This window comes from Pomacea canaliculata, linkage group LG11 (genome assembly GCF_003073045.1).
Source record: "Pomacea canaliculata isolate SZHN2017 linkage group LG11, ASM307304v1, whole genome shotgun sequence".
NCBI lineage: Eukaryota > Metazoa > Mollusca > Gastropoda > Architaenioglossa > Ampullariidae > Pomacea > Pomacea canaliculata.
Window position 1 is genome coordinate 9,268,571 of NC_037600.1, and position 20,974 is coordinate 9,289,544.

At 42.0% G+C, this 20,974-nt stretch overlaps 1 protein-coding gene across 2 annotated transcripts in view; it reads left to right on the forward strand.

The window, feature by feature from the left end:
• The window catches only part of LOC112575815 (G protein alpha i subunit-like), a 55,416-nt gene that overhangs the window by 30,224 nt on the left and 4,218 nt on the right, over positions 1-20,974 (forward strand). For both annotated transcript variants that reach the window (XM_025257847.1, XM_025257849.1), the window contains 5 exons: positions 12,245-12,287; positions 15,281-15,419; positions 16,769-16,926; positions 18,261-18,389; positions 19,306-19,435. In XM_025257847.1, coding sequence (XP_025113632.1) covers positions 12,245-12,287; positions 15,281-15,419; positions 16,769-16,926; positions 18,261-18,389; positions 19,306-19,435 — 599 coding nt within the window. The remainder of the gene's footprint in view (positions 1-12,244; positions 12,288-15,280; positions 15,420-16,768; positions 16,927-18,260; positions 18,390-19,305; positions 19,436-20,974) is intronic.

Sequence of the window (20,974 nt, forward strand, 5' to 3'; positions counted from 1 at the left end):
TCTTTGCTGGCTTTCTGTCCATCATTGAAAAAGCACTCCGATAAGGGGCTATTCCTGCACGATACAAGTTTTTAAAAATAGATTTTGCAAAATATATATATATATAGGAGGGGGGCGGAATTGGTGTTTACGCCGAGCCAGCAACTAAAGATATTTGTATATATAGAGACAGAGGGGAACGCAGAATAGTATACTACCATACAAATTTTACACATTGTACATTACTTTATACCTTTCCATTCTTGCTGACTTGTGAGTGCATAGGTCTATTGGTCTATTGTTAATACTACTTTATACTTTCTTATTGCACGCTCCTCCCAGAGCGCATCAGAAATGAAACAAAAACCAGAAATAAGAACTGAAAAAACCAAAAGAAAAGAAACAAATCAGACTCAACCAACTAAACAAACAAAAAAAAAAAAAAAAAAAAAGAAAAAAAATTCTTTGTATCTTTCGTGTTCAATGTGATAAGACATTGGACGGACTTAAGTGCACGTGTGTTCCACACAGAGTGGCTGTCTGGGATTGTTGATTTAACTCTGGGAAGCAAAATATTCATAAACATATCATGTCAGGAAAAAAAAGGGTGCTGTCAGGAAATTATCGACTTTACAATAGACTTTTGAACAAGTTTCTCCGTTCATGATTATTCAAAAGAAACCTGTCGTGTTTTTTAATTGATTCTTATTTTGTCATTATTATAACTGCAACTTCCGGTTTAAATGTTTGAGAAAAAGCATCAGCATCAAATCTTTGACCGCTTTTGATTGGTTATTGTTCTTTTTTGGTTTAAAAATGGAGGGGAGATATTCCTACCCTGTCAACTTTGAGTTTCATATTTAAAAGTAATGTATCCTCCAATCAATGGGAGCCGGAAGTCTCTAAAATCACCACGCACTAAATATTCCTTGTGTAACCTGGGAACGGGATGCGGGTCTGCTGGACATGGTCTGGTGGTCACAGCTGCGTACATGCGCGAAGAAGAAGAGGCCAGCAAAGAAAAACTTTGTGAAGCACGTGTTGAAGGTTTATAGTCTGCTCTGACGTCAGTGTTGGACACGTTAGACCTTCTCCAGGCAACGTGGGCGTCATTCAGAGCAATAACTCTTCGCACCCATGCATTAATTACACACGCGTGCGCATGCACGTAAACGTTAACGCACACATACATGCAAAAACGCTAATATTGCATAAACACACACATATATAGATATACACACACTTACATCACACACGCTTCCACGTACACCTGTACACACGCGAACACGAAATACACGCAAACACACACATCACACAAGCTCCCACATACATGCACGTGTGCACGCACACATGTGCGCACGCATTGACTCACATACCTACACAGAAAAGCTCTCACATAAATGCAAAAGTCACGTGTGCTCACACACAGAAAACACCGTTAAAACCAGTTCCCCGTTCGGTGCAGAGCTTTCTGTAAGCCGAGTAGTTCCTTTCATTTCACTTTCTCTTGCCTCGTGAGTTTGTTTTCTTGATTTCTTTTTTTGGTCGTTATGTATCTCTTTCGTGTTTCTCACCTGACGAACGCTGCGAACTTCAACGCAGTCTGTTTGTGGACAGATCGCAGATTTTATTGGCCTCGGCGTTGGAGATGGTGTAGAAAGACTGAAGACTCTGGGCTGGAGCAGAGTCAAGACAACTCTCAGAGTGTTGTGTTCACCGGAACTCTCATTGCTAGAGTGGCATTCTGAGAGTTGAAAAGTGATGTAAGTGTAACGGGGTGGCAGTGGTGGGTGGATGGTCTATAGGAACATTGAAATGAGCGTTGGTTAGAAGACACCTTGTAAACGGAGGAAGGCGGGGGCTGCGTTGTGGGGTAACGTTACATACGGGTACCTTCAGTGTGAGCTTTGTGCTGGGGAGCATTACGTCAGCCATTGCGGAGGCCATCTTTGACCAATTCTCAGCTGAACCAGCTCACCTCATTTTAGTTAGAATTCCACCTCATTTGAGGCTGGCAGCTGAAATACTTATCAAGCAAATTCTGTGGGAGTGGGAGGAAGGGGAGTTTTTTAAGGGGGAGGGTGGATATTCCCAAGAGGCTGCCGTCATTTTCGGGACGGTGGCATGATAGGAAATGTGTTGTCGGGAACCGGAAGTGCTAGTGATGAACAGAAAGAGGAGATAGATGGATCACGTGTCAGCTGTCCCTTCCCCCCTACCCCGAATACCCGTGTCTTGTTACCACATGCGACGTCTTGCACGTTCGTTGTGCTGTTGATAGTGTAGGTGGACTGTGATGGATCCTACAAGCAAAATAAAGGAAAGGGAGCGGTGAACGACAAAGGCACACATCGTGTCATTTCTTCATCCTGTAGTTAATTATTTAAATGCACAAATCTATCACAAAGCAGAAAAGAAAAAAAAAGAAAATCACAAAACAATGAGTTACTAAGTAACGGGGAACATTGAAGTCGTTGGTCATCGTCTATATGGATAGCTAGACGACGTCATCATCGTCGTCATCGTCAAAATGTTAAAGCATTGGAGGCAGTAGATAAGGTTCACATAATACGCTCTAGCCGCAGTAATATTTCGTTTTCGCTTTAGCTTGTCAGGTCCTGCTCTCCTGGACTGCCAGCTTCGTGTCAGGATTGAAGAGAGTGTTTTTGAGCTGGGTTAGCTGATGGAAAAGATTTGGTCCATCCATGGAGATATTTATTCACAAACAGGACTACAGATAGGTAAGAAGGCGCACGCACGCACTCTTTCGCGCTCGCTATACCCCTACTTTCGTAATTCGGATACATCTATTGAAAATAACAGTAGACCTAGCACACCACCTTGTCGAATCCAACAAATAATGTTAAAGCAATAAGCGATATCAGTTTCTGCTCTCACAGAGAACAAGAGAGGGCTTGGACACTTGCAAGAACTGATTAGAGAGATCAATCCAAAGATATCGTGAGCACAGGGTCGACTAGCACCAGTAACCTCATTTTGGTGACTAGAGAAAGTCGGTCACGTCGGAAAGGTGGCGATTACAGAGAGTTAGTGGGACATTAACTTGACTCCCTGTCAGGCACATTCTTACCACCATCGTCATCAATCCACGTTCTCTTCGACCACAAAGGTGGTTGGTCTTCTTCGTGGTGTTGGGGTGGGATGGGGTGGATGGGGTTCGTAGTGGCGTTCAAGTGCGAAAACTGGTTTTTATCAAGTAGCAAGTGTACAGCCAGAGACTGAAATTTGAAAAACATCCACCACCACCAATAACAACACCAACAGCAGAGCTGACAGAGGTGATGAGTGTGATGCTGGCGGTCCCTGGTGTGCGCCCAACGTCTGCCTCAGTGCGAGGGGTTCAGGTGCTGACATGAAATCGATTCCCCCATCATTTCCTTCCCACCCCCCTCACCATTCTTTTTTCAGACTACTTCGACTGGTGCCGCCAAAGATCAATGTGTTCGTGATTAAAAAAAAAAAAAGCAGCAATGTCAGCAGGTAGCGACTGTGACGTCATTTCCCGAGCGTGCAACCTTCGTTCAACTCTACAGGCTGTGCGTGACGGGACCACAACTTTGTTGTTCTCGACAATCTTCGGTTTCGTTTGAAACTTGAACTTCTGGAAAGGGGCAGAGAGAGAACAATAATAATGATGATAAATTATTCCATAGAACCTTCTCTGTCGCTGTCTGTGTCCGTCACTTAAAAATTGTTTTTTTCATCGTCTGTTCGGTCAGAAGCACGTGTTTCTAAAGGTAATTTCCCCTTGAGGTCGTTTTGTTACTGCAAAATGATGGGAGCCTGGGGTGTAAAAGGGACGAGTTAATTTTGCAATCCTTTCTTCAACTCGCTGAAGTGATATACTATCTTGACTTGACGGGTTTGATCTTTTATTGTATTAACGAGAGACAGTCGAATTTTAAATCGCTGGGGCCGGAAGCACATTTGTTCTACCTGGATGTTCCTTTCGCAGATTTTACAATGAATTTAATTCAACTGTTAAAAAAATCCACTCTGGTGAGCCTTTAAAACCTTTACATACAGCAGCAAGTCACAAACGCCAAACCTCCATTTGACTCCGAGGGGCTCACCATGACCCCTGTCTGCTCCGGTTGTCCCCATGGTTACTCCCACACCCGATCTCTCTTGCTGTCCACAAACTGCGCCATTGACCTTCCATCCAACCACCCCGTTATTTGTGCCAGTCGGGTGGACATTGTGGTGTTGCCGTCAATTATTGACGCGGTTGGCAGTCGGCCTGCAAAGCCTTTTGCCAGACAAGAGGCGATTCGTGCAAGAAGAGCACTTAGTAAATAGCGATGTAGGACCCTAGTACAGTCGTAAAACATTTCGTACAACAAGGGCAATTTTCTGTAATAAAGATACATATTAAACGACGAATAGAAGTCACAACACTCGATGCCACAAGTTCAAGAGTTGATGTTAAACGTTCGGGACAAGAACACTTGATTAATGCTGATGTACCTGGACTTTAAGAAAAGCAGTGTCAGATCTTTGATAAACGGCAGAGTATAACATTTGACATTTAGAAGTAAACAGTTATGTATGAAAAGAACTGAAAGAAAAGAGCAATGGGAGGCATAGGGAATAGCAACGCAGAGCACTAAAGTTCAAGTACGGTGTACTTGTGTTCTAATGAATAGGTAAACCTCAGTGCTTGCTCAGATACCTTTATTCCAAATCCGGGTGAATGTCCCCCAGTCCATGGTTCTCGAGAAAATTGCCTACAAGCATATCCATTCACATGCTGGGGGAGTACCTATGAAGAGAAAATTAAGTTATTTTTCCAGGGCAAAATAGGGAACTCGTGTCGTTGACGCGTGTCTTTGTGTTCCTCATGCTACCCCAGGGCAATGACTTACCCTCGCTTCATAATTAAGGTCCCTTGGTTGACAGGGTCCTTCTCGAGCTCCAGCTGTGATGTAGAGGTGGTGGGTGAGGCTACAAAAGGACATATGGCCTGACAAAAGCAGTCCTAACACAGGACCTAGCCACGTCCGGCGCAGGACGTTGTTTAATCAGAGCAGAGACGAACACGACGACCCTCTGTCCAAGGTACGCAGGTGCACACCACTCGATGCCATGCAGTCCTTCCTTGAGGAAGAACCTGTTACTCACAAGACTTCTTTCTTTAGCGTAAAAGCTAATAATCACATATTTTCCATTATTAACTAATATTCCATTTTTACATGGCGGGGATGAGCGTGTATGCCCTTAAGGTTGCTACAAATTCTGATCACAGAAGCCATGCATAGTCACGGTTCTCATTCATCCCCCTCTATGTAATTATACGAAAGATTTTACCTCTAGGTTACAATAGGCGACTTTGCCTTCAGGTTACATACAGCGAGCGTGATTTGGAGGCCGCGGCGGCACACGTCTGACGGACACAACGATCGATTTCTGAATGTTCGCCAATCGATTTTCTCCTTACCGCTTTAGATAAATACAATTTACATTTAGAACTCGAAAATGATCTTGTGAAAGGTCAGATACATATCTGCCCCCGCATACGTAAGACGAGACCCAGCAGACTAGAAGAGAAGGAAAGTGGAGGTTGATGATGTTCGACAGAAGTCAGAGAAGTGGAAGTTAGGAGAAAGTATTCATAGCAATTGCGTCGATTCGTTTGTACTGACTGAGCTATGGATGTGCACAAAGAAGACACCGACACAACTACTACACTGAATGATAGATACATGTTTTTCTTTTCTTATTATTATGGGATTTGTGTTTCGTTTTTGTTTGCATAGCAACGAAGGCTAGACGGAACAAATCTGCTTAATTTATTAACCCTCGTTAATAAAAATTCGTCATTTGTCTTAATCCAAGTGTGCCTCTATGACGTCTATTTTTTTAAATGACGTCGTCAATCAAGTCTCTCTCTATGACGTCTATTTTTAAAATGACGTCGTCCTAATGACGAAAAACTTAAAGACTAACACGCAAAACATCATTTGTACATGAAACAATAAAAGAGTTACCACAACGCACTACAGACCTTCTTAACCCTTTGAACCCACCAATAGTAGTAGGGTCATTCCCTACTTATTTAAAGCAGCACATATATAAAAATATTGCACACTATTGATACTTTAATAGCGATATTAGGCAATGAGTAAATAGCTACATAGATTACTTAGTGAATCTCGATGATGAGTAGTACTTAGTGAATGGCGATGGAGGCAGTTGAGGAAAAGCTGTTGAAGAAGGGGGATGCAAGGAGGACCAGTGGCGAGTAACGAGACAACAAGCCAGTCGCAAGGAAATGTCTCTCGTCCTCAGTGTTGGCTTGGCCAGAAACTGGTGAAGCGCATTAATGGCGATGGTGAAGGTTTGCACCGGTTGAACCTGAGCATCAACCACAAAAGACGCATCCACATAATACCGGGCGCAATTTTTATCACTTCCGGCCATTATTCTACCGTCCGGTCGGTCGTGAACTCATCTCCTGTCACGAGGGGATATGATCAGTCTAGAACCTGAAAAGGTATTCGATATGTACGTCAGCGCGCGCGCGAGTGTGTACACATTGGCCTAAGAATTCGCGGTATTGACAGTCCGACAATCTGTTTACTGATGTTGGACCAGGATAAAGAAAAGTGTTTTACAGTTAAGTTGAATGTGGCCTCCTTACAACCAAACAAAAAACAAGAAAAGTAAAATCCGGAAGAGACGAGAAGTGAGAGATAATAGAAAACACTTCCTGACGACATAAGAAGATCTTTTAACGGTTGTTGTGAACTGACATCAAGATGCAGGTGACTGGTAATCATAAAGGGATATTAAAAAGGTTAAAGAGAAGGTCCTCGGTGCAAAGGAACGGATAGAGATAACCCAGCAGCAGCAGCAGCAGCAGCAGCAGCAACAACAACAGAATAACGAAAATAAACAAATAAACAAAAACAAAGCTTTCCATCAGCACCAGCCGACCTCTTTCATTCCTCTGTCCACCGGGAGGGAAGCTTTTCGGTCTAGCGAAAATCAAGTAAGGGAGGAAAAAAAACTGATCTTGTTTTTAGGACGTATAAAAAATCTGACCATACCATCACCACCACTCACACCCTCATGGGCGTGTCCGCGTGTCTAGCACCCAGAAGCCTCTGGAAGGATGCCCAAGCCAACAGCCTGGTGTTCGAGGCAGATATCTGCTTTCTGGGCCTATCGACCTGTTGTGTTATGTCAGGTCTTCATGGGGGTGGGGACGGGGTAGGTGGGAGGGAGTCTGTGGCCTGCACCACTTAAGCGAGGTGATACAGAAACACGTCGAGGGCCTTTCCAACCTCTGTTTTGATCGAGAACCTTCCAGCACGCGAAGACTAGAGTGAATGAGGATCTGCTCTAAGTGAGTTAACGAGTACCGGCATTACCTGAGCTCTTAATGTTCGCAGTCAGATGTGATTAGAGGCGGGCCTGCCTTTTCTCCTCTTTCTTTCTTTCTTTCTTTCTTTCTTTCTTTCGGTTTCTTTCTTTCTTCTTTCTTTCTTTCTTTCTTTCTTTTAGTTTGTTTGTTTGTTTGTTTGTTTCTTTCTATCTTTCTTTCTTTCAGTTTCTTTCTTTCTTTCAGTTTCTTTCTTTCAGTTTGTTTGTTTCTTTCTTTCTTTCTATCTTTTTTTCTTTCAGCATCTTTCTTTCTTTCAGTTTCTTTCTTTCAGTTTGTTTGTTTGTTTCTTTCTTTCTATCTTTCTTTCTTTCAGTTTCTTTCTTTCAGTTTCTTTCTTTATTTCTTTCAGTTTCTTTCTTTCTTTCAGTTTGTTTGTTTGTTTGTTTCTTTCTTTCTATCTTTCTTTCTTTCTTTCAGTTTCTTTCTTTCTTTCTGTCTTTAAGTTTGTTTGTTTCTTTCTTTCAGTTTGTTTGTTTGTTTCTTTCAGTTTGTTTGTTTCTTTCTTTCCTTCAGTTTGTTTGTTTGGTAGTTTCTTTCTTTCAGTTTGTTTGTTTGTTTGTTTTTCTTTTTTCTCTCTTAGAAAAATTAGCAACGTTCTTCCAGTATCATCATGTCCCTGTGCTCCTCGAGAAGTAACAAGGAATAAATTAAGTGATATCATCCCTACTTCTAATGGGCACCCAATGTTTTTCTAGGTGTGATAAAGGGGAAGCAGGTAGCCAAGTAGGGGACTGGGCAAGTATATGAAACTATATTCCAAGTGATGTAAACTACATCACTACATACTGTAATTATTTTGTGGAGAAAGTATCATTGCTATTGTAGCTGACACTTTCATACTTTGACCTCGGCAAAAAGCTCAAATTTTCGATTTCCTGAGCGCTGTACAAAGAGGTTCCGACAGTTGAAATCCCATTGTTCCACCATTCGCACCCATTCTCATTCGATTAGGGACAGACGACACTGGCGTTGTCCTCAGACTGACACCATCTTTGATTTGCTACGGACGATCCCTTCGGAGTACGAGTAAGAGGACGAGGGTAGCAAGGGGTGAATGGAGGGAAGCGAGGATGCGATCCTGTCTGATGACACCCATCGACGACTCACTATGCCGGCGGTGCTGAAAGAAAGGTCAGACTTAATCACACTAGAAGAGCTCTCCTCGCTGTGAGGAGGGAAAGGTCTTTTAGCTGATACGAGGAAATGCGAGAGTGAACGAGAGTTAATTCCAGACGCCGGAGCGAAGAACAGGAGAGGAAGACGAGTCAAGAGGTCATTTTGCATATTTATAGACCTGCTTACTCTGCTCAGCTGTCTGACTGTCACATGCCAGGAGAGTTCACTCCCTTAGTGGTTCCATATGTACAAGCCTATTATGATTATCGTTCTTAGATATTTTAAGTTCTCCATATAAATATTTATATTTATAATAATGATAATTTGTATGCTCACGTTCGTAAGGAGCTTGCTCAAGATCGAGACATGGACAACAGAAGAAGGACAGAAAGATAAACAACAGTACTGGTGATTAATAAAAGATGATTAGTAAAAGAAGAGATGGACTAACATTGTTAGGAGTGATGAACAGATTTGTAATAGCTCACACTTTTATATTTTAAGTTATACGCATTAAAAGAAAAAAATGTTTACTTTTGATGTTTTTTTCATTTACTTGACAGCTCATGTCAAACGAACACCACTCTAAACTCATCAAAAGTCATGTTTATTTTACACTGTTAACGTTGCTGTTAACGTTCTCAAAACACAATTTTGTTGTCCTGGCCAACTGTTACTCTTTTTTTTTTTTTTTGCTTTTTTGCTTGTTTGCTGCTGTGAAGACTGTAGAAGTTTGTTTTGACGACCAGAAAAAGTCGTGCTTGGCGCCACCTCAAACCCTTTGAAGCGAGGAGTCTAATCTGAGTGGCGGAGGGCTGGAGAGATCAGTTTTCTGTGGCTGTAAAGATGAAAAATTAAAGCTTGTTTTTGTTCCTCTAGAAGTCTTCTAAGCTAACGCTGACACAAACAAAAGTTGATTGCCGGACGGGAGTGGTTTGTTTTTTTGACTCTTTTGAACCTGTTATAAATGAAATTTCTGTGGCTTTTATGTGACTGGGTCACTTGCCAACAACAAGAAGCTGTAATGTCGAGCCGTGCATTAAATATTTCAAACGTAATTGTTTTTGTAAACATTACGGGGTGCAACTCGACCTCTCGTGTGTTGGAAGCTATGGTACTGACCACAACAAACATTAGCTGTAACATTATCGGCAGCCACGGACATTACTAATGTACATTTTGTCCGATGTTACCCCAGGCCCACAATGCATCATTACTTGGGTTACACTAAGGTCAGAGGGTGCACAATACAGAGCATTACCCACCCACAAACACTTGGAGTACTCATGTAACCTGTTAACGGACTCAGCCCATCGGCCCACAAACATTACTTGGTGTAAATGATTTGGAAACTACATTACTCCCATTACCTACGTTACCTATTCACAAAGCATTACTAGGTAGGCAAGTTGGAAGTCTCACATACTACAGAATTACAAGCTTTAGATGATATACCTGTATGTGAAATTCTATCATATGAAGAGTATTCTATCATATGAAACGTTACACAACGTGCGTCACATTAAAAGAAATATAATCGAACAGGCAGTCAGCAGCTTCTCGAACATTTCAGCAATCGTATTTTTTTATTACTTGTAGCACATAAAGAATACCGACTTTCATTTGCCGGCAGCTTCTTGCTTCATACTAAACTTCTCGATAATTATGACAGTTCCGTGAGATTCTGTAGAATTATAAACATCATTGACACAGCCATGGCGTCCGTATGAACACATTTGAGGCAAATTATGACCTGCACTTCTTGCCTAATAATTGCCTTAATCATGACCTGGAATCTTGCATAATTATGATCAATATTGATCAATGACGAAATCATTATAGATAATCATCACCTTGGTTTCTTGTATAATTATTAGCAACGTGGACGTGATGAAGACAGTTTATTTTTAAAACCTAATCATCAGCAACATTGCTGTAGTCACGACCCGAGCTTCTTGCATAATTATCTTGTTGAAAAAAACCTTTCTCGAGGAGACTTCTTGGGGTTACTGATCTGGATTGGACAATAATCATCAGGTCAACAGGAAATGAATAGGAAATTAAAAGTCAGTTGCAGTGAGGACGGAAGTAGTGACAAGAGGAGTTTGCCTCTGCAAATGGATGAGTCTAGTCCACCTTGTCATGCTGAAGATGAATCACTGGACCTGTTGAGGCTTAGAGATGGCGACAGACAAATTGTCTTTGATCCTTCTGCTTGTCATCCTTTCTGCTATACATTCGCATATTTTTTCTTTCATATTTTCAAAACTTCCTTTTATTTTTTCTTCTTTCATACTTTCTTTCATTCCGTCTTTTGTACTTTGTGTTTTTTATTCCTCCCTTCAGACATATTCTTTTCTTTGATTTCTGTCTTTCTCTGCAAATGGCTGCAGATGATACTTTTTCCCATCATACAAGCACAAAAGTGAGAGAGAGAGAGGGACAGAATGAAGATGCTCTGGAAAAGGAAAGTTCTGGAGACTTCTGCGTCTGTCGCATCGACGTCACTCTAGCCGCTCGGAATAATGCAGTCAATGCAATCAGCAAAACTATTCTGCTCGTACACTCTTTCCTTCACCACACACTCACCCGGACGTGTCTTCTATTGTTAAAAGTCTTTTTCTTTTTTTGGCTTCCTTTTCTCCTCTTCCGGCGTCTGCTTCGTTATCCGAGACATCCCCAGTGCCATCGTGGAATCCCCAGCCACCCACATCCATCTTTGCTTTTTTTTCTCTCATCGACTTCTGTGTTTGTTTTACCTTTGTAGAACATCTCTCTAGAGCGCCTTTTTTCCTCTCTTTTATTTTATTTCTTCCATCTTTAATTGGCTGTTGGATTAAAAGCAATGATCCCGTTGCCCAGTCCGTGCACTTTCAGTCTCTCGACTTGAGGGAAAGTTTTGTAATGCTCACAGAGCAACTCCTGATGAGTTTGTTTGTATTATTTTGTTGCTTCCTTAGGAAAAAATTTACTATTGTTTTCTTTCTTTTCTTTCCACTCTTTCTTTTCCGAATTTGCTCTCTTCCTCTCGCTCCTGTCTTTATTTCTCTGTCGTTTTCTTTCTATATCTCTTTCTTTCCTTTACTCTTCCATTCATTTTTTTCTGTTTCTTTCTTTAATTTCTTTACTCTTTCTTTCTCTCTTTTCCTTCTTTCTCCATCTATTTTGTTCTTTTTCATTTTCTTATTTTCGCTTTTTCATTTCTTTCTCCTAGTCACTCTTATATTGTCACCCTCGATAATAAATAATGGTCCTGTCATTTTCTCTTTGCGGGTTATGTTAGATGAATGCTACCTGGAAGGTAATATTTTATTGTATGATGAAATGGTTTGGCATACAATATTTTCCATTGCTAGATGTACACTCGTGTGTTTAGTTCTTGTTTGACTCCACTTGTGATGGATCGAGGGCTTAAAGAATAAAATGTAGTTTATTTCCCTCCCTCTTTTTCTCCACTTCACCACACAAATTCCTATTAAATAAAGTAGAAAAATACAATGAAATGCATTGAATTAATTGCGACAACAAGTGCACAGTATTTCATGACATATATCAACACTGTTACATGTTGTTGGCTTTGTCTACGTGCTTCTGTCCACCGGTCACGTGAGTTTGCCGAACTGATTTTGTCCCTTTGATGTCAGCCTAATGCTTGTTAATCAATGAATGTCATAATTACATGGGATATTACATCTTTCTAATCACTTACAGCAACATTTACTTGTGGTGTGTCTGGCACAGGTGCTTGTGACGCAGGCAAGAGTACACTGGCCAAGCAAGTTCGGTAAGTATGAGCGGCCATTGTTTGCACGTCACTGTCCAGTTAAGGTTAACGTGATTTCTTCCTTTGACGTCACCACTCGTCACGCCACCCCACCCCATCTGCCTCTGTGTGTGTGTTTATTGTACATGTGTGTTCTGTATGTGTGTGTGTGCGCGTATGTGTATTTGTATATAAATGTATGTGTGTATCTTCATATAAACGTGTGTGTGCGCGCGTGCATATGTCCATGGGTTTGTGTATCTGCATATGCATATAAATGTGTGTATTTTTATATAAACGTGTATGTGTGTAGGGTGCGCATGCGGTAAACATCAGCTAATAAAGACAAATAACGGTGCCAAGCCCTACATTCCTTCATTTTAGTTCACTCGGGCTCACGCCCACCTCCCAGCAGGACATTTGCAAGACAGAAATGTCAAGGGAAATGTTGATTGCTTCTTCAAAAAACCCGCTTTTTTCTGTTTACAGGTATATCGAAACTCGAACCTTTGATCCGTTGCTCCAGTTACAAACTAGTTTTTCCTTCCCCTTCAGCCTTCACTTGTCCAAATTACTGGGACTGCGAGTTTTTGATGAATCAAAAATGTTAGGAACATTTGAAAGCCTTCCTTAGTCGTTGTCAAGCATGCAATGGTGGCCATGACAGGTTTTTCCATTGGCCACCGACACCCGTCCCCAGGTGACCATTGGAAACTTTCATTGAATTTGTCATTGGCTATTTTGATTATTTTTTTAAACACCAGAACTGGGCCGAATAACAGAACTGGGCTGAATGGACTGAAAGAAGAAAAAAATAATATTGCTCTTATTCTGATGGCAAAGACTTTATCATTTGGAAAGAGTTTTAAGAGGGATTGATTAAAAAAAAATATTTTCAAGTGGATGTTGGTGGTAAGGAAAGTTTAGACTATCAATCCTTTTTTCTTCACACCGTTTCAGTTCCTTCTCTCTCTCTATTCCCGCAACACCAGACCGAGTGGTTTGCCCTAACAAGTCCATGTTGACCATATTTTTCGTCATATCAACTTCATTCGCTCAATATTTTAACTCAGCCACATAAGCCCTCGAGCACTTGAACGCACATGCACACACACATGATTACAAGTGAAAAGAAGGGAGAATTAATTTTCTAATTGCGACCGAAGCATTCGACCTGATATTCACAGTTGAACAGGCACGTTTCTGTTTTCTTTCTTTCTTTTCTCCTTTCTGTCCTTTTGCCTTTCACTTTTTTCCTTTCTTGATTCCTTTCTTGATTTTTTTCCTGCCATTCTTTCTTTCCTTTCTTTCAGTCTTTTATAATTATTTCTTTTTTCTTTGTTTCTATTTCTTTCTTTCCTTTCTTCCATCCATTCTTCTTTTTTCCTTCTTTTCTTCGTTCGTTTAATTTCTAAATAGAAAAAGGCTTTATATTATCTAGTCTTTCATTTGTTTGCAATCTACTTTGAAAATCTTAGTGCTTGAGATGATAAAATGTACTTTATTTACCGTCTTTTAATAAATATCCCGTATCCGTCTCTGTTATGACATAAAAATGTAGACCACTGACCTAAAAATGACCTCTGACTTTGCTGGTATTTTAGTTTCACCTGTCTTTCACCCATATTTTACCTGTCCTATTTGTACACTTTTTTCTTGGTTCTGGCCTCGCTCTATCACTGTGTTTCTGTTGTCAGACATGTTTGATCGTCTCTATACATTCTTGTTTCTCTCTCCTAACGTCGCATCGAAGATTGTCTTTTGGAAGTGTTTCTGTCTGCTGGGTATTGACACTTCAAGCCGAGATGTTTCTGTCGAGTGCAATTGTTGCTGACATGTTTATGTCGAGGCAAAGCCCGTAAATCAGATGGACCACCATCTGTCGTGCGGGCACAGATCACCTGGGACGCGCATGCGCTGGATTTCAATATCTCTCCGGGTTTTTTCTTCCTGTTTTTCTCTACACACTGCATCTCAGAACTACAGTTGTATTTATTTGTTGAGATGTCAGGCATTCCTGTATAAACAAGTCGTATCTTTTTAATTTAGGAAATCCTATCGACTGAGCATGTCACAGAACTCTGCAAAAGAAACGCGCTGTCAACAATGAAGAGGAATCGTCTGAGGCTCTTGCCCACCTCTCCCTCTACTCCATAATAATAACACATACACAATTGTGACCATTGAAAACAATATTTGCTTTGGTACAAGGAAGACTCAAATACCAATCAATATTATTAAGAACTTGATAAAAGCTAGATGGCTTTGCTAACACTTGAATCATTAGCAACTGTTCCTTAAACATGAAGTAATCAGTGTAACAAGCATATTTATGTTTTTATTTTGAATTTAGTGTAGAAACAAGATATATAGATACCTGCTCTTGTTGGAGCTTATTGTTGGAGCTTTAGTTTAAAAAAAATGCTAGTTAACAGCTCGAGCTTCTACACCACAGACACGCACGGCCCGTCAACGCTCCTCTACTACGCGCGTGCAATGTCTTAGGTTCATCTGACTTCACGTCTTTGGTCCACGCGCTTCTGTCGGCTTATGTTCCTGCTGAAGAGTTTTGTGTCAATGTGTTTCTGTGCGCAGATGTGCTTTCGTCTCTTATTATGTCTCCGTGATGATGAATTTCTGTTGGCTGACCAAGTATTTATGTCCTTTTCTTTTCGAGATGTCTCTGCCTGCTGGCTGCTGACTTTTTCAAGCCGAGCTGTTGGTGGTTGCTGTCATCTTGATGTCTTGGCGCTTCTGCCGGCGTTCGTGCCTCCTGCCCCGCTAGCGCCGATGTGTGATTCTGTCTGTTGATGTTCTCCTGTTGATGTGTTTCTGTCTGTTGACGTCCACATGCCAATGTGTTTCTGTCTGCTGACGTTCTCCTGTTGATGTGTTTGTTGATGTTCTCCTGTTGATGTGTTTCTGTCTGTTGAAGTTTTATCTTTTTTCTCCAAGTTATAGTGTTCCTATTCAGTTGCTGTTGTCATGTCTACACGTTTCTGCTACTGTCGCAGGCTCATCCACGACAAGGGCTTCTCTGACGTGGACAAGACACATTACAGGAACGTGGTGAGGGCCAACTTGGCCACCTCCTTGCTGCGCGTGCTGGAAGCAATGCGCGACACAGAATATGCCTTCACGGGGGAGCTAGTGGTGAGCCCTGCTAATTCCATCTTCCTTACCCTCACTCCTTCTCTCTATCTCTCCCTCCTTCTCTATCTCTTCCCTCCTCTCGCTCTCTGCAGCTCAGGGGGGACTTTTCCATCAGTTTCGATTTATTTTGTTTTGTGGATTTTTTTAGAGCTTGTCAAACGAAGTTGCTCCATTCTTTGAACACGCATTGCACGCTGGGAGTATAGGCTTTCGCTTTTCATATTACAGGCGCAGGGTGGTTAAAAAATTTCTGAAAAAGTCTCATTATCCGCTAGCACAATATAATTATTATTAAAAAGGAGGGAATAGAGATAAAAAGAGAGAGAGAATTGTATTAAATCATTTCATACTGATAATGCACAACTTTTTCAGAAGGCTAGTTATTCGCTTGCAAAATGTAATTAAAAATGAGGAAACATACATCTCTTCCCCCAACACACGTACACAGAGTTGTATTAAATATTTCCATGCTTAGGGCGGGACGACTTATTTGTATAGAGTTATTTGTTTGCATAACAATTGATAAAGTGGTAGGTGGGTGGGTGGGTAGGTGGGAAAAGTGAAAGAGAAGGAAACAGAAGACAGGCACTGAGATGTACAGCAGAGACAGAGAATGATTAAGAAAAAAAAAAAAAACAGCTTCAAACGTGGGGTATATTGTTGCCCCTGTCTACCATTACCCCTCCCACTCCACTATTCGTTGTTACAATCCAATTCAACCTAAATGAAAGAGCCTTGCTGTTTTGTAATATCCGTTGAGGTGTATTATTACAAAAACTATAATTGAAAGAACGAAGATCCCATGCTGTTTTGCCAAAATTAATTTCTAAATATACCAGTTCCAATTCACGAGAAAATAAAGTGAGAGGGTTATCGTCATTTTTTTCCTCTATTTTGGAAGAAGAAAAAAAAACTCCGTTAAGGTTAACAATAATCATATTATGCGGAAAGTTTTGTTTTTGAGGTAGTCGCTGCTCTCCCTTGATTCTAGTTATCGGTCTTGTTTAAAAGAATCTCCTAACGCTGCTACGGTGGTGTTGTGACATAACTGTCACGATGTTGTGACGTAGCTGTCACGGGGCTACCAATGTACTGTGACGTTGCTGTGACGGAGTCCCGACGGTACTGTGACTTGTGTCGTGACAGTGGTGTGAAGGTACTGTGACTGTTGTGACATCCGTTGTGACATTCTCGTGACAGTGATGTGAAAGTACTGTGACTCTGTTGTGACATCCGTTGTGACGTTGTCGTGACAGTGGTGTGAAAGTACTGTGACTCTGTTGTGACATTCGCTGTGACGGTGTCGTGACAGTGCTATAACTTCGTGTTGGCGGTGTTGCTGCGTGCAGGCGGTGGCGGACAAATTGTCGCGGGCCCTGAACGACAACCTGGCCCACCTGAACATCCTGGACCTGAAGCTGGAGGTGCACATGCTGGTGGGACACGCCAACTTCCACCGCTTCCTGGAGACCAGCGACAACATCGGCCTGGCGGAGAGCACGCAGTAGTGAGTTGACGACCTTCTGGCTTTGTGGATCGGTTTGCCGGTGCAAAGCAGGTTCTAATGCAATCCTTAAAATCTACATCTACACTCATACCATTACACTAATTCATCAACAGCCACACCTACGAACTCGCACGTCTACAATTATACGTCTACACTAACACGTCTACGCTAATACACCGGTACATCTACAGTTCTACACTGTTTCGTATACACTCATGATGGCCTTAGCAAATTCATACTTTACACCCATGACAAGATCTTTAGAGCTCAATCTTTTGTAAATGCATTTTAATGCATTGATAATTGAAAATGGTAATGTCTAGACATATCGCATTGTCTTTTAAATTATCTTCGTGAGGTTTCTTTCTCCTCGGGATTCACCTTGACTGGAACATCAACTCAACAAATAGGCCTTGGGTAGAATTTCCAGTGAGATCAGCATACAGGATTTATCTGAAATCACCAGGCAAATCAACAGTTTGACCTTTGCTGGAGATAGACAAATTGAACCTGGCTGGAATATACAGACAGAAGAAACGTATTGGCCTTGACTGGAATACCTAGTTGGCTCAACAAACCGAACAATGTCTGTAATTTGTAGACAGATAAATATAGCGCGAGCTTCGACCACTTTAATCTTAGAATAAGAAAATTAAGGTAGAAAGTCAAGAAATAAAAAATTAAGTGTGTGTGTGATTGTTAGAGAGAGGAGGAGGAGAAAGGGAAGAGGCCAGAAACACGTTTTAAGGAGGACTGAGATCTGAAATGAGATGAGAGAAAAAAAATGTCCGCTGCCACAATAAATTTACTTGTTAAGGTCACCTTATCAGGTGTCCTCTTTGAATAAAAATTTATTAAGCCAACCTTCAAACGTTTCACTTAATTAAGAAATGAGATAGCCCAGGTTCTCATGTAAATAGTTTGCCGATGAAAAAGAATTCTATTTAGCCCAGGCTTTGAAAACATGTCACGTTGCAGCAATCATAGGTTTACTTAACGGTCAGAGGACTAGGGAGGACTTTGAACTTTAACCCAGTTTTATGGCCACAAAACATAAAAGGAGGGTGTTCTTTTCGTTACAGTGTCACAGGCAGCTGTGTCAAGTAGTTAAAGAAAAAGAACAATTAGAGAATGAGGAATTGTTAGTATTGAATGGATCTGAACTTGTTTATTCAATGTAGGCTCTCGTTACAGAGAGGTGAACAATGAGAAAAGTACACAAAGTCAAAATATATCATCCGGTTAATATGCTTGGTCGTGGGTGTGATGAAGTATTGCAGCAGCTCATAGTACGAGCGGCTTTCATCACTAGTCATCACTGCTATCGTTTTCAGTTTCTTCAAGTCCGTCGATCGCATTCTGTCTCCTTCCTTCATGCCCACCGATTACGACATCTTGAGGGCGAGACAGAAAAACCTGGGGCTAGCCGAGACTGTCTTCCACTTCCGGGGCTTCCACATCAGGTGAGAGCCACTGAAATACTGAGATATCATCATCAACTGATCTGAAGCTAATAGACAGATCCCCGGCTGGCTCTACTTGAAGCCTACTAGCTGCCATATTGGATCTCGTGATGCTGTCTCAGTATTAGGAACAACCAATCGCTGTGTCTTTAAAATTTGTTAAGATCATCAACGTTGTAGGGATTTTATTCTGGAACTACTTTTTAAGAATTAAGACAGTAGAGGTCATGCTGGGATAGAGCTGAGTAGGTAGATGAATGGATAAGTAAGTGTGTGAGTTAGTGCTGAATGTTTTCGTTGGGTTGTTTGTTTGTTCGCTCGGTTGTTCGTTTCTCAACAATGAGTGGTGGGTGGGAATTCTAAGGTGCAAGTACAGGTAGCTGTGATATCAGTCTCTCTCTTTCTTACTCACAATGACACACATAATGCACACACGCAATCACATTCACATATATACCGGCAAACAAAACAGACAAACATAAAATACGCGAGCGCGCGCACACACACACACACGATGGTTTTGCATTCAGCACTTAAAGTCTGTTCTCAGGGGCCAGGCAACTCCATTATACTCATCTCATCTCAACCTCACAGAACGACTGCTTGAATTACTGTCATTCTTCTCTCTCTCTTCTAGGTGCTACTATTATTCGCTTTGGATATTATATGTATATGGGATTCTTTTGGTTGCACATGCTTCTCCTATGCTCTTGAAACGAATCGATGGCCCATACAATACTCAATAAAGAAGTTCAGTAGAGTTATCCCCCTCCTCTGTCTCGCTCTCTCCCCCATTGATCTTTCTCTTTCTCTCTCCACAAAAGCGGGAGACTAAATAATAATAAAAATAAAAAATAAAAATAAAAATAAAAAATTAAATTAAATTAATTCTGAATGTCCTGTCCTACTTTTGCAGGCTGTGTGATGTGGACGGCACGAGCACCTTAAAAAAGAAATGGCTCGACTGCTTCGAAACCGTGTCAGCCGTGTTGTTCACGGTTGGCCTGGATACCTATGACGTCAGATCCAAGGAGAACGATGACAAGGTGACTGACCGTCATGGGACGAGTTTAAAATTAGAACCAGCTCGTGCGTCACGAAGGTAGTGAGTGAGTGAGGACCAGACCAGAGGTCGCACGTTGTTCCTCCCAACGGATATCAGGGTCTCCGGGCCTCGGGCGACGTCATGGGCTATTTATATCGGTCGTCGGTATTCTATTTGTCTCTGCAAGGCCATCGACGACCTGAGCTGGGTGGGGGAGAGAGAGAGAGCGGGAGAGAGCTGACTGTAAACAACTGAGTGTTATGGGTGCCGGTGTGCGGGAATCTTTTGACATGACGGCTGGATCATGATGGCTAGGAGTGATCCTGGAAACATGATTAGAAACACAATTAGGGACTTAATTAGTAAGACTTCCAGAAACAGATATTATTAGGAAGGTGTCTGGGAAAATGAATGTGAAAGGAGCTGTCATTTTGTCAGGCTTCACAGTCAACGACGCCAGGAAAGCTACAATAACATCCTCTCCGATCACGTGGCTTTGCACACCCCCAACCCCTCATTTGTGCTGATAAAGAGGGAGGAAGGTTTTGACTAGTTGTCAGCCTGCGTGTACCGATGTTTGTAAGATAGCCGGTGTGTGTGTTCACATGCATGGAGGATGTCTACAGACGTTATCTGTCTATGATGTCTGTAGACGTCATCTGACTGTGATATATGGTGACCTCATCGACTGTCTATGATGTATGTAGACGTCATTTGACTGTGATATCTGTAGACATCTGTGTAGATGTCTGTGATGTATGTTGACATCTGGCTGTCTATGATGTCTGTAAACATCATCTGACTGTGATGTCTGTAAATTTATCTGTGATATCTGTAGATGTCATCTGACTGCCTGTAGATGTCATCTGGCTGTGATGTCTGTAGACGACATCTCACTGGGATATGTCTGCATGCCCGCTCGATGTCCCCCGAAATGCCATCCCACCAGGCTATTTTTAAACATTGCTCTCTTTCGGTGCTTGCGTGTTTGCCGCCTGCGGTATAACGGCATTGCATCTGAGGTGGGAGCTCCACCTTCATTCCTCTCATCTTTCACCCCCCTCCTACCCGTTGCCACATAAGAACAGATTCTTCAGTCACCTAACCCCCTATATTGACAAGTTTATGCTCATTATTTACTTCACCATCTATTTTTTCTTGCTGCTTTTCATTCATCATTTGCCGACAGCCGTCCCGACACACCCATGAGGGAACAGCCGCTGTGCTTTTCCCCTCCCTCCTCTCTACCCTGCTCCTTTCTTCAAGTGCTTGCAGCATTCCGCCACAGCCTCCAGTGGATGTGACATGCAGACAGGGCCGTGCTTAGGGGCAGGCGGACGAGGCATCTGCCTAGGGCCCCGCGCTTCAAGGGGCCCCGCGCTTTTGATTGATATGGTAACTAGGCAAGTGACTTTAGATCCCAACTAAAACCGTGTGATCGTGGCGCGAGGGCCCCGCACATGCCCTTTGCCTCGGGCCCCGCGGGGGCTAAGAACGGGCCTGCATGCAGATGTTTCTCGCCGCAGGCAATACTTATATT